Source organism: Pteropus alecto, unplaced genomic scaffold (genome assembly GCF_000325575.1).
Source record: "Pteropus alecto unplaced genomic scaffold, ASM32557v1 scaffold388, whole genome shotgun sequence".
Taxonomy (NCBI): domain Eukaryota; kingdom Metazoa; phylum Chordata; class Mammalia; order Chiroptera; family Pteropodidae; genus Pteropus; species Pteropus alecto.
The window spans coordinates 612,361-625,212 of NW_006441398.1; the positions used below are offsets into that span (position 1 = coordinate 612,361).

At 46.8% G+C, this 12,852-nt stretch overlaps 1 protein-coding gene across 1 annotated transcript in view; it reads right to left on the reverse strand.

Annotated features, from left to right (window-relative positions):
* Window positions 1-12,852, reverse strand: part of CACNA1A (calcium voltage-gated channel subunit alpha1 A) — a 202,758-nt gene that overhangs the window by 101,368 nt on the left and 88,538 nt on the right. The window contains exons 4-6 of the mRNA XM_006918781.1: window positions 12,683-12,774; window positions 9,874-10,026; window positions 5,762-5,955 (exon numbers count right to left, since the gene is read on the reverse strand). Coding sequence (XP_006918843.1) covers window positions 5,762-5,955; window positions 9,874-10,026; window positions 12,683-12,774 — 439 coding nt within the window. The remainder of the gene's footprint in view (window positions 1-5,761; window positions 5,956-9,873; window positions 10,027-12,682; window positions 12,775-12,852) is intronic.

The window sequence follows — 12,852 nt, forward strand, 5'->3', positions numbered from 1 at the left end:
TTCTTCCCTCCCTTTCTCCCTCTCCCTCTCCCCAGTTCAGGGCACAGGGAAGAGGAAATCAGCACATAGCCTGGCACGGCCACTACACGGCTGGACAACCTCAGGCATCTCTCTCAACCTCTGTGACTTATTTGTAAAATGGGGGACAGGAATCTCTCTCTCACAGGTTACTGACAAACTAAACTCCAGACTTTATGTGGATCTCCTGTTTTTCCGTTAACAACCCCTTTCCGTTCGAAGACCCCATCCAGGATCCCACAGTCCTCACGTCTCCTCAGGTGCCTCTGGTCTGTGATAGCTTCTCAGTCTTTCTTTATTTATCACAGTCTCGAAGAGGTCTGGCTAGGTATCCTGCAGAATGCCCTCCAGTCTGAGTTCGTCTGATATTTTGCTCCTGATTAAACTGGGGTTATGAGTCTTGGGGGAAAAAAGCAGAGATGAGGTTCCCCCCTAATCACAACAAATCAAAGTTTGCATGATCACACGTTCACTGGGGATGTCAGCCTGCATCGCTCGGTTAATGTGGTGTCTGCCAGGGTTCTCCACCGAAAAACGATGGTATCTCACTTCCCCTCCTCGCGTCTTGGAAATGCGTCACTAAATCCTGCCCACCCTCCAAGTGAGGGGAGATTAAGCTCCATTTCTGGAGGGGGAGTGTCTCCATGTATTAAATGGAATTCCTCTGCAAAGATTTGTCTCTTCCTTCATTTTGTTTATTTAACCACAGAATTAAAACAATTATTATTGCCACATCGGCCAGTGAATTAATCAATTATTTATTTATTTTGGTGTGGATTCTTTCTGGGCAGGTTATGCAAATTAAGATAACCCAGAAAATTCTCATTCTTCTGCCCTCCCTCCCACCTCCTGGTCTAAGAATGACCACCAATCTTTTTTCCTCCTAAACGTTTAGTAAGACAAGTTTAGATATTTCTCTTGTTTCTAAAGGTAAACTGTGCTAATCATCTAAATTTGACAATATAGAGAAGTATCAAGAATGTAAAGATTCCTGAATCCCACTATGTAAAGGCTATCTTAGTGTCTTCCAGTCTTTTTTTCATTACTTATATTTCGAATTTACACACTTGAGATTGTAAACTGCTAAGAATTGAATTGTGTCCCTTCCCCACAAATTCATATGTTGAAGATGTAACCCCTAAAGTGATGGTATTAGCAGGTAAGGCTTTCGGGAGGTAATAAGGATTGGATGAGGTCATGAGAGTGGGGATCCCATTATGGGATTAGTGTCTTAGCAAGAGATACCAGAGAGCTTGCTCTCTTTCTCTCTCCCCCCGCCATGTGAGGACACAGTAAGAAGGCGGCCGTCTACAAGACAGGAAGAGAGCCCTCACCAGACTGGACCATGCTAGCCCCCTGATCTCAGACTTCCAGCCTCCAGAACTGTGAGAAAATAGGTTTCTGTTGTTTAAGCCACCCAGTCTATGGTATTTTGTAACGTCTGAGCAGACTAAGACATAAGGTTTATGTCACCTTGATTCCTTTTTTTAAATCAATTCCCCCCACTCATCATTATACAGTGAACATTTCCCCACATCCTTAAATACTCTCCCAACAGATGATTTTTAATGATGATATGATACTCCATCATATGGAGGGACCATACGGTATTTAATCAGTGGCTTCCAGTTTTGTTCTATTTTTACAAATAATGCTGGAACACACATCCTAATATAAATCTTTGATGGCGTTGCCGATTAGTTGGGTTAGGCTTTTTCTAAAAGGCACTTAATTAGGAAGCCAAGTGGGAAAGAAAAGAGACAAATCGAAAGTGGGAAAGCCTGAAAGGGGCCTGAACATGCTGTGTAGCTGAGCTGCTGCTGTTCCCTCTGCCAAGAATGCTCTTCCCTTCTTCTCTGTAGAAATATCACCTCTTCCAAGATGTCCCATTTTATGCATTTGCTAACTTCTACTTCCTGAGTGTTTTATTATTTATCATGTTGACTGTTCACATCTGTCTCCCTACCAGCGGATTTTTTCCTGTCATCTTCACTTGGTGTCCCCAATCACCTATTTCCTGGCACACAGTAGGTGCTCAATAAAAAATTATAGAATACATTAATGGAGTTTGATGAATGGAAAAAAAATGAGATGCTGGGATCATAAGGCACTCCCCACCCATGGGGGCAGCATCCATTTGACAATCGAGCCTGTGGATTCTAAGATGCTTGGTGTAGGTGTGTCCAGACTCCATGGATCTCACCTGCCATGCTCATGACCCTCGCCTTATACAAGTAGATTCCAGACACTGTGCCTACCTGTGGCTGGACAGAGCAAGGGGTGTCCTAGGACAGGTCTGGCAGATGGCAGAGCACAGGGGCAGGGCCCAGGTGAGTCCAGGAAAATAACAGCTCTGACCTCACCAGCAGAAACTCAAAAACCTGAGCCCCTGCCCTTGGCAATGAGAAACCCGAGTGGTTGTATTGTGGGGGTGGTGTATTATTTTGGGAAGCCCCAAACAAAAACTCAGGTACAGGTTGTTTATTTGGGAGGTGTTATAAGTTGACTCATGTCCCTTCCCTAAAGATATGCTGAAGTTCTAACTCCCAGGACCTCAGAACGTAATGTTTTTTAGAAATAGGGTTGTCACTGCAGATATAATTAGTTAAAACAAGGTCGTACTGGAGTAGAATGGGCCCTAATCCAACATGACCAGTGTTCTTACAAGAAAATGGCCAAGTGAAGATGGGGTATCGGAGTGGAGGGAAGAGACTCTGTAAGCCAAGGAATATCAAAGATTGTCAGCAGCCACCAGAAGCTGGAAGAGGCAAGAAAGGATCCTCCCCTAGAGACTTCAGAGGGAATGCAGCTCTGCTGACACCTTGATATTGAACTTCTGGCCTCCAGACGGTGAGACAATAAATGTTTGTTGTTTTAAGCCACCCAATTTGTGGTACTTTATTGCTGTTGTAGACTCTTATTGGGCTGAAATCACTGCTCGGGCTTCTACTCAAAGGATAACAGTGGGATATAAGTGCATGGAAAGTTCTAGAAGGCTACTCTGAGTTAGTGGCATTTACCAGAAGGGTGAGGGTAGAAAATAAAGATGGACTTCATAGCTCACACCATGTCCTCGGGTGCTGATGGAGTTTCTATGATGAAAAATTCACACGTTTCTAAAAGGAGCGTCCATCGGGGTGGAAAATTTGGCCTACACAGAGCTTGCCCAGTACCAGAAACTGTTCTAAATGCTTCACATGTATCCAGCTCAGTAAGTCCTCTTGCCCTATGAGGTGAGACTGTACTTCTGCTCATTTTGCACAAGTAGAAATGGAGGCCCAGAGAGGCCAAGCAACTTGCCCAAATCTGTACAGCAAGGAAGTGGCAGAGATGGAATGGGAACCTGGGCGGCCTGGCAACTGTGCTCTCAGCCACACCTCCTGAGCTCGCTTCCCCTGAGGTGGCTCAGCTCTAAGCTTCTAGGATGCACATCCCCTCAGATAATGGTGCTTATGATTGTAGACTCTCCTGGGAATTCTCGGTTGTGCTCACACTTCCTTTTCCGTCACTGAGCACATCCCCAGTGTCTTCTCTTGACTCCCTGGATCCTTTCTCTGGATATCCAATCACATGACACAAGCCTTTTCCATGTTCGCAATTTTCTCAGCTCCTGCTCTCCACTCCCCATTTTTTGCTCTCCTGAGTTCTCTAATTGTCCCTCAGTTCTGTTTCATTCCCAGGATGGTTCATTTTCCCCTGAAGCCTCCTCCCATGCCAGCCTTACAAAACAAAGACCAAGAACTCATAAAAATCCCCCAGGAAGCTTTGGCCAGTTTTTGCCCAAGCTATTTGCAGGTGAAAGCCCGAGAGAGCCCAAGCGTCTCTCAGATCTGCTGTCTATTCCTAGAGATAATATGCTCGGACACGGTCTTCATGCAAATTAAGGCAACATGCTCCTTTCCTAAATCTTTTACGGTTGTCAATAAGTTATCATAACGACAGTAGAAATCTACATTGTCTACAATATGGACAGCACTCCCGAGATGTGGTGACTTGTGCAGTGTGTGACATGCACAACTGTCCATGGGAGCTCCATTGGCTGCCTGCTCCCAAGCAGCACCCTCAACCCCACCTTAAAATGAGCCACTGATCAAAAGGATGGGTTCTTGTAAGTCTCCCTTCATCCCTAAGGAGGGAAATTCCTTAAGAAAAACACACGTGACCAGGCAGAGAATTCAGCTTCTCTGCGTGTGGGAGGGAACCTGGTATTGCTTCTTTAGTGGGCCAAGCCTTGGCTCATACAGAAAGAACTTTAACTGGCAATTGCAGTATGTGTGTGGAGCAGCCCCTGGACAGAGGATAGGAAACAGTGGAAGGGGAGGCAGGTGAGGGTGTACATGCTTTTCAGATCTGTCTCTAATAATTTCAAGACCTAGGACAAAGGTACCAATGGAAGCCCACATACTATGTGTCAATATTTAAGAGGTACCGAATAAAATATGCTGCGTGTTTCTCCTTTACAAACATACCTTCGTAAGCACTGGGAAGGTCAGGGTAAAAATTAGAATCTAGACATCTGGACTAGACCGTGGTGTGAGGAGAGCCAGCCTTGCCCCTGACTGTGGTCTGCTACCTTCTCTTTCCACTCATGGCTCTGTCCTGCCTGGGAGTGGACAATCCCACCTGCATGTCTAAGCTCCAGACACACTTGTGCCAACGGCCATCCCTAGGACATCCTTGGCCCTCAGAGGGTATAGACGGGAATTCCAGTAGCCAAGAATCTCATGCAAGTCCATGGAATCTGGGTGTGGACAGAGAATTCCAGTATCCTGGATAACCCAGAGTGTGGTCTAGAAAATAGGGGGGTATTATGAATTGAATTGTTTTTCTTGCCTAAAGATATGTTGAAGTCCAAACCCATAGGACCTTGGAACATGACTTTCTTTGAATATAGGGTCATCACAGAGGTAACTAGTTAAAATGAGGTTGTACTGGAGCAGGTTGGGCCCTAATTCAGCATGGTGGCACCAGCTCCTGGTAGACATGTCCCCTTGGCCCCACGGATTCCTCGCACCATGAGGAGGTGCATGGCCGGAGGAGGGCCAGCAATTCCTAGTGCAGAACGCCCTTTGCATAAGTCCAAGGGCGTTATTCTTCTTCCCATGTTGGTTTTTAAATCCCACAATCTTTAGGCACAGGCAGACTTCGGAGATACTGTAGGTTCGGTTCTAGACTGCCGTGATAAAGCAAATATTGCCATAAAGTGAGTCACACACATTTTTTGGTTTCCCTGTGTGTATTAAAGTTAGGTTTATATGATACTGTGGTCTCTTAAGTGTGCAATAGCATTACTGGTCTAAAAAAACCAATGTTCATACTTTAATTAAAAAATACTGTATTGCTAAAAAATGCTAACCACCATCTGAGCCTGTTGGCAAAACGGTGCCAATAGACTTGCTTGACACGGGGTTGCCACGAACCTTCAATTTGTAAAAAAATGTAGTATCTGCAAAGCATAACAAGGTGAAGTGCAATAAAGCGAGGTGTGCCTGTATTTGAAAATCTAAATTATGTTTAAACACTTGCAGCATCCACGTGCCCTCCGGCTTTCCATGTCCCGAGGGACCTTCCCTACTTAAGCGTTCTGAGGATGAGCCCCCAAGTATCTTTAAAGGCCTGAGCCTCAGGCTAGCTTTTCTGTAACCATATTGAGTCATCCCTGGGCTACCTCTTCAGCTCAGGGTCCCTCCACTAAAGCCTCAGGAGCTGGCTGGTACTTGTGCCTTGAGTCTGCATCACTTACATTGTAGAGGAGGTCAGTCCACCCTTCCATGGTGATGCACTGGAAAACAGTCAGTACTGCAAACAGGATGTTGTCGAACTGAGTGATCCCATTGTTGGGCCCTTCCCAGTAGGGCTGACATTTGGTCCCATTGGGGCAGGTGCGGGCGGGTTCCTCTGTCCCACACGGAGCTGGAGACTCACCCTGAATGTCATCTATTAAATGAAAGTGGAGAAAAGTCAGGAGAAGGAGCTTGAAAAACCAGCTCTGAGAAATAGGGGCCCGTAAAGATTCAATCTATTGAAAAACAATCAAAAAACGCTGAATTTATCAGTCTTAAACCACCCCTCCCACCAACACTTGCCTTTGTTGATCTATTCATTGCTTTCAATTTCATTAATTTCTTCTCTAAGCTTTATTACTTTTCCTACATTTTTGAGATGGAGTAACTTTAAGGCTATACATTGCCCTTTAAGTGTGGCTTTAGCTGCATCTCACAAATTTTTGTCATGTATTGTTATTATTGTTCAAGTAAAATATTCAGCAATTTCCACTATCACTTTTTCTTTGACCCATGGATAATTAAGAAGTACTTCTCTTAAAAAAAACTTGTCAGATATATGTAAAAATAGAATAGCATAATGAATTCCCATGTACCTATCACCATTTTCAACATTTATCAACTCAGACTTACTCTTATTTCGTCTATATCCCCTTCCCACACTTTGCCTTGCCACTAGAATAGTTTTAAAGTAAATCTTAGACATCCTATCATTTCACCCACAAATAAGCATGTCTCTTAATTTCCGAACACATTTAGAGTTGTCTTTTTGTTACCAATTTCCAGCTTAATTGCCCTGGGGCCAGAGGATATGTTCTGCATTATTCAGTCTTTTGAAATCTGTCGAGATGCACTTTATGATCCCCAATAGTCAATTTTGGTAAATGTGTTGTGTCACTGTGAGGCAGTTGGGTGCAGTGTTCTCCAGACTTCCATTAGGACAAATTTGTCAATCACATTGTGTTATTCTTCGGTAGTCTGAATTTTTTCTTTTCTTGAGATGTGCCAGGCTCAGGGAGCTGTTCTGGCGGCGACAGAGGCCAGTATAGACAGTATATACCCTAGGCACAGGGGCTAAACTTTCTCCCCAAAAAGCAAGTCAGATTCTGAATATGCCACAAGTAACTAGACAGGTGTCAATGGATGCCCCTTTTGCTGGAAACCAAAGACAGCTTCCTGGTGAAGTTGTGTTGTGTGTTAATGGCCAGATCTAAATTCCAAAAGGTTGATCAGGAGCAGGGAGGAAAGGTGTCTCTGTGAACACATGGAGTCAGGGGAGCTCGCACTGTTCCAGGTGTGTCCCCATTGGATCAGAGCCGCAGATATGAGAACCTTATTTAGTGAATGATACTTCTGAAGGTTTTTCAGAGTGACATGGTCCACCAAGAAAACAGATAGCCGAGTGTGTAAACTCAAGCTGCCCATTAAACAAAAATATAACACAATGTACGTGCTCCAATCTGAATGTACCAATTTCCAGCCTCCACTCAGCACATAGCAAAGAGAATAAACTGGCACGGAACACACTGTATTGGCCTTTGAAGCGCTGGTTAAATAGAAACTCTAGGTCATGCAAAGTCCCACCCACTGCTCTCAGAAGGGTCACCCACTGCTCAGGAAGCAATGACCACGTCGGCCACTAGTTTAAGTGGCTGGAAACACCTTCCCCATTCAAGCTGGATTTGGTGCAGGGGCTCTGACTTAATAAATACAAGTTGGAAGGCAAAATCTTTTAAACATAAGGCTCGGGGCAGGGGAAAAAAAATCCATGGGCTCCTATATACTGAATGAGAAGGGAAGTTTCATTGTTTTCTGGGAAGATGGCCTCTGTCAAGAACCTTCTATTTCCACCCTGTGCCTAAATCTGGCTCAATTTCTATCCCGTTACCCCACTGAACATGGGTGCCTTCTTTTTCTCAAGGCTGTGATAGCTTCCACACGTGCATAACGTGGGGATAAAATCATGCCTGGGTCTTCATTGCTACGAACTGGCTGCAGATATTGGAAAGCGGGTAGAATTTCGCTGTATCTTTGCGTCTCTGTGAGCGTTCAGCACGGTACTGGGCACAGGGGGAACGGGTTCCTGATGACGAAGGAACGCGACGGAGGGCTTGTCTATCTTTAGCAGCTTGGCCCAGCAGCATTCTTAATTGCGATCCCCTCTCAACCCCCGCCCCCCGCCCCCCATCATGAAACACTCCGAGTGCTGCTTCTAGAAAAGCAACCGGCCAGAGTCTGAGGAATTTGGTTATAAATATATTTTAAAATTAACCTGCTGCCTGGGTGTCTGTATATATCTGTCTCTTACTCACACGCCTTATAATTTTAATCGTGAGCTTTTCAGTCATCTTCCTAAATGGAGGCTTCCCACCTTCTCTGGTGGCCCCACCCACGTCTGTCCCCTCACAACCCCACTCAGACCCAAGCCTATCATGTGTCTTCTTGGCTGGAAAGGAAAAAAACCAACAAAACCCCCAAATCTAGGATCCAAGAGTCCTGGTTTCTCTGTTCTTGGCTGATTTTTCCGAGGGGCCCTGCCCTGTATCTCTCCTTCTCAAATTTCTGCCTGGGTGACAAGGCCAGGCGCAGAAATAGCTCTGCCTCAATTAACACCTTCTTCATCAGGGAAAGAAATAATTAGGACATCCCATATTGAGCAAACTTCACAAGCCCAGGAGAGGGGACAGGAGGAGCAAAAGCAAGAAAGAAAATTTAAAAAAAAGCACCTCAAATAAACCTTCCCTACTGGGGTTTCCTTTCCTCTGGGGAGGTGTGGGGACGGGGCCTGGCCACTTGGGGGTCACTCGGTAGAGAGATCGGTAGGAAGCCACTCTGGCACAGAATCTTTTCTCAATAAGGCAGGCCCGAAACATTTCCTTTCCCACACGAGTTCCCTTTCAGCTTCACTGTGTCCTCCGTCCGGTCCTTCAGTTCATGATTCCCTTGACCCATGACGAGAGCTGCCATTCAGCCTGTCTGCACTGAGACGGCCGGCGGGCCAAACGGGAAACACAGGCTTCTCTCCTTATTCAATTCCACTTGCTTCTTGGGCTTCAGAGAGCAAAAGAGTTTGGACTGGAGGGTTAACTGCAAATGTACCTGGGAGCGACCGGGTCTGAGTGTGTGGACAGTGGGCGACAGTGCCCTGCCACTGCTGACTCAGAGCTGAGTCGGGGTCGGGGTGCCTTCTGTCTTCCTGGCTCTTCTCCTACCTGCCCCCCACCCACACTCCTTGGCCCAGACACTAAGGGGTTGACACTGGCACAGTGTGTGGAGAGGGATCAGGACCGTGCTCGTGGCAGGTTCTGACTGGTTGGTGCCAGGCCTCCCAGTGGGGGTGTCTTTAGACACATTCTGGGAGAGAACAGGAGAAACCATCCCCTACTCACCTTTTCTTCAGGTAACGGGTCACCACCCACAAAGCAGTCAGACCCCACTTCTTCCTGCTTTAGAATTCAGCATGGGCTGTGGTCACTGCAAGTCAACTAGGCAGAGGCAGTTGGCACCCTGTCCACATCCTGTCATCATTTGCCCTGACTACTCTCACCTGAACACACCCTTGATGCACCCAGCCTGCAGGGTGGCCAGCCGTGCCACGGCATTCATGCCCACCCAGGAGCCGTCCTCACCAGTGATGAACAGAAGTCGGTGGAAAAATACCCAGCTCCCTTGCCCCTCAGGGGGCATGGCACTGAGATGTGTCCCATGCTGTCTCCCTCACGTGCCCAAAGGGACTGAGCCCCGGTGGCCCGCAGTGGTAACCTCCTCACAATACCCCTTTATGAGACGCCTTCCTTTCCCTGGCTCAGTTCACCACACCCCCGATGGAACTTCCTTCAACCACTTCCCAAATAAACCATTTACGCCTGAGACAGCTTCTGGGGGACACCCAAGTAAGGCACTAGCAACATCTCGGGGGCTGCTTCGACCTCTATCTTGCCTGCAGTGCTTTTTGGAATGGGGTTCTCCCAGCTTCCAGGAGAAAGAAAATAATCCTGTATTTGTCCCCAAGGGAGGAAAATAAGCGGGAGGAAGGTTGGAAAAAAAAATATATTATGATGCTCGGACCTACCTGTCCCCTCTTCAAAGCAGGTGGTATGAAATTTCCCCATATAAAATTCTAACCCTATGATTGCAAAAATAAGGATTGCAAAAAATAGGAGAAGGCCGATCTGCAGCAAGGGGATCATCGCCTTCATGATCGACTTCAGGACGACTTGTAAACCTGGGGAGACACAGAGAGAGGCCCCATGGCCCCGTGAGCAGGCACTGCCAAACCCCACACCCAGGAGGCCTCCTGAGGGAACCCAGTGTTCACAGGAGGCTGGGGATGGGGTGGAAGATGGAGGAAGGACACACAGAGTCCGGTCATTATTGTAAAAGAAACAATCCCTCCTAATTTTTCAAAGTACTTTTTATTTTAAAATATTTAAAAAAGTATTTGATATATGCTGTGTCATCTGATAATCTTTTGGGCTAAAAGGAGTAGAGATCCACTGCTTTCTGAGCCATGGTCCTGGGTGTCAGTCAGACGGCTTTCACCCGGAGTTGGGGTGCCTTTTTCTAATTTTCTTCCACCAGGAGGGGGCGTCTTTTCCTAATTTATGCAGAGGCGCCCCATAGACTAGTTGCAGCTCTGAACTGGCAAGCAGTCAATGTCCCAATTCCAATCCAGAGAAACGAGACATGGTGGCTTCTAGCACAACCCCAACATGAGGTGGGCGAACGTGTAAAATGATCCCCATTTTGTAGAGGTGGGAAGCAGGGCTCAGAGAGGTGTCATGATTCTCCCAAGGGCACGAGAAATAACAGAGCCAGGATTCAAACCCAGGTCTGAATGACATCAAATCTTTTGTTTGCCACTGTGCCATATATTAGGAAAGTCTATGGTTAAAATTAAGATTCCAACATATAGCTTGGGGACTTGCTTCTTGATTAGAACTTCAAATGGCCCATGGCACCTCCTGACAGGTGACGACCCCAGGAAGAGAGGGAAACTGTCAAAGTGGTCCAAGGGGACTATGCCATGCCAAGGACTCCAAAATATAAGGTGATGCTAAGGGATGCAGAGAGGTTAGGCTCTGGATACTGGATGCTCCTGGTGCCCGAGCCAGTAAGGTGATGCTAAGGGATGCCGTGTGGCAGAGAGGTTCGGCTCTGGATACTGGATGCTCCTGGTGCCCGAGCCAGAACTCCTTTGCTGCGGTGCATCTACCCTTCAGCTCCTGTGGGCCTTGGCTGCTGATGGCTCCCAGCCCCCCTCTTCATGGGACTGCCCTTGATTATCAAGAGCTGCCTCACCTGGGAGGCTGTTGCTACCCCACCTCTCACCCTCATTGACTGACCAAATAAGTACAAAAGGAAGGCCTTGCTTCAAGTTGGAGGACAATTCTGGTGCTAGTCACACTCTAGAACGTCCCGCAGGATCAGGCTGAGACTGCATCCTCGCCCGGCATCTTCCCTTGGTCCATCCTGCTGTCCTTGATCTCCCTCTTCTGACAGCACGCCACCCCCTCCCCGCCCCTGCCCGCCGCCTACCACCAATAAAGATACATCTCAACACCTATCTAAGTCTGCTTCTAGGGGACCAGACCTAGTCATCTACTTATTAGTGATGCGACCTTGAGCAAGTCAGGTCACCATTCTGAACCTCGGTTTTTTCATCCGTAAATGGGGGTTAGAATAGTTATCTCCCTCTCAGGATTAAATTAGAGAGAGTTCATACCTAGCAAAGTACTTGACATGTCGGAGGTGGTCATTAAACAGATTCTTGTAAGTATTAGCTTTGGGATGGCCCTTAATTTAATATGATGCAGGCACCTGCTGGAATCTTGCAGACACCTGAGTAGATGTGCCTTCTTTCTACAAAAAACCCTGCCGGTGGTTTTCTGGAAAATCTTACTCTTTAAATCTGGATGGCAATGAACTTGAAGAACAAAGCCAATAAAATGTAAAATGGTGATAATGACAGACTCCACCTCACAGGTTTGTTATGAGGATAAATGATTTTAAAAATGGCAAACACTTAGAACAGTGCCTAACACATAGTAAGTGCTTATAAATTATTATTGTTGTTGTTATTATTATTATTATTACAACAACTGAGGCAGTAGGACAGAAAAAGTTCAACCTTGTTTTGTCTTATTTTCTTTTTCTTTTTTTTCCCTGCTGAAGGTTCCTGACCCTGAATACTGCTACCACAGGCTGGAGTAGAAGTCCCCGGAGAATGAGAAAGTAGCGTGGAATGAGTATGGACTTTGGAGCTCGTCACTGAAAAGGTAAGAACTCAGGTGAGTAGTTTGACCTCTCCGAGCTTCAGCCTTTTCATCTGTAAAATAGGTTCACTGGGTGATTACAGGGTGAACTAAGATAATGCACATAAAGCTTTTTCTGTGGTGCTCAGTATACAGCAGGCACTCAAAATATAGTGACAGTTACTGCCACCAGTGTTACTCCCAGGATGGGGTCGTACTTGCTAACTCCTAGTTCTGTCACTTAGCACAGGACGCTGCTCAAATTATTCAGCAACTCCGAGCCTCAGTTTCCCCACCTATAAAATGGAGATTTCAGCACTATCAGCTTCATATGGTTGTGAGCACTGAATGAGATAATGTGTGGCACTTAGTATGGCTCCTGGTAGACAGTAGGCGCTCACTAAATGGGTGCCATGGTATGGGTGAGGATCCTGGCTTGCTTTCAGGAGCTCGCCCGGACCTGAAGCCAGGTTCCTGGGAGCCCCTGGGGGCCTCCCCAAAATGGAAGCTGCCTTGACACAGGCTGGGGGAGAACTTGGGGGCCCCTCCTAAGGTGCTCTGCAGATGGGAAACTGAGGATTCCTGGGCCCTGAGCGGGTCCCCTGCCAGGATCGGAAACTCACGCACTTGGGATCCCAGACACCAGCTTGAGAGGCCGCAGCACTCGAACCGCCCTTAGTGTCCGCAGGTCAAACTCCGTCCCAACTGTTGCCAAGATGCTGGAAGAAAGAAGCCAGAACGGAAGACAGAGGGTGGGGGTCAGGGTCAGGGTCAGGGTCAGATGGATGGGCGGGGTG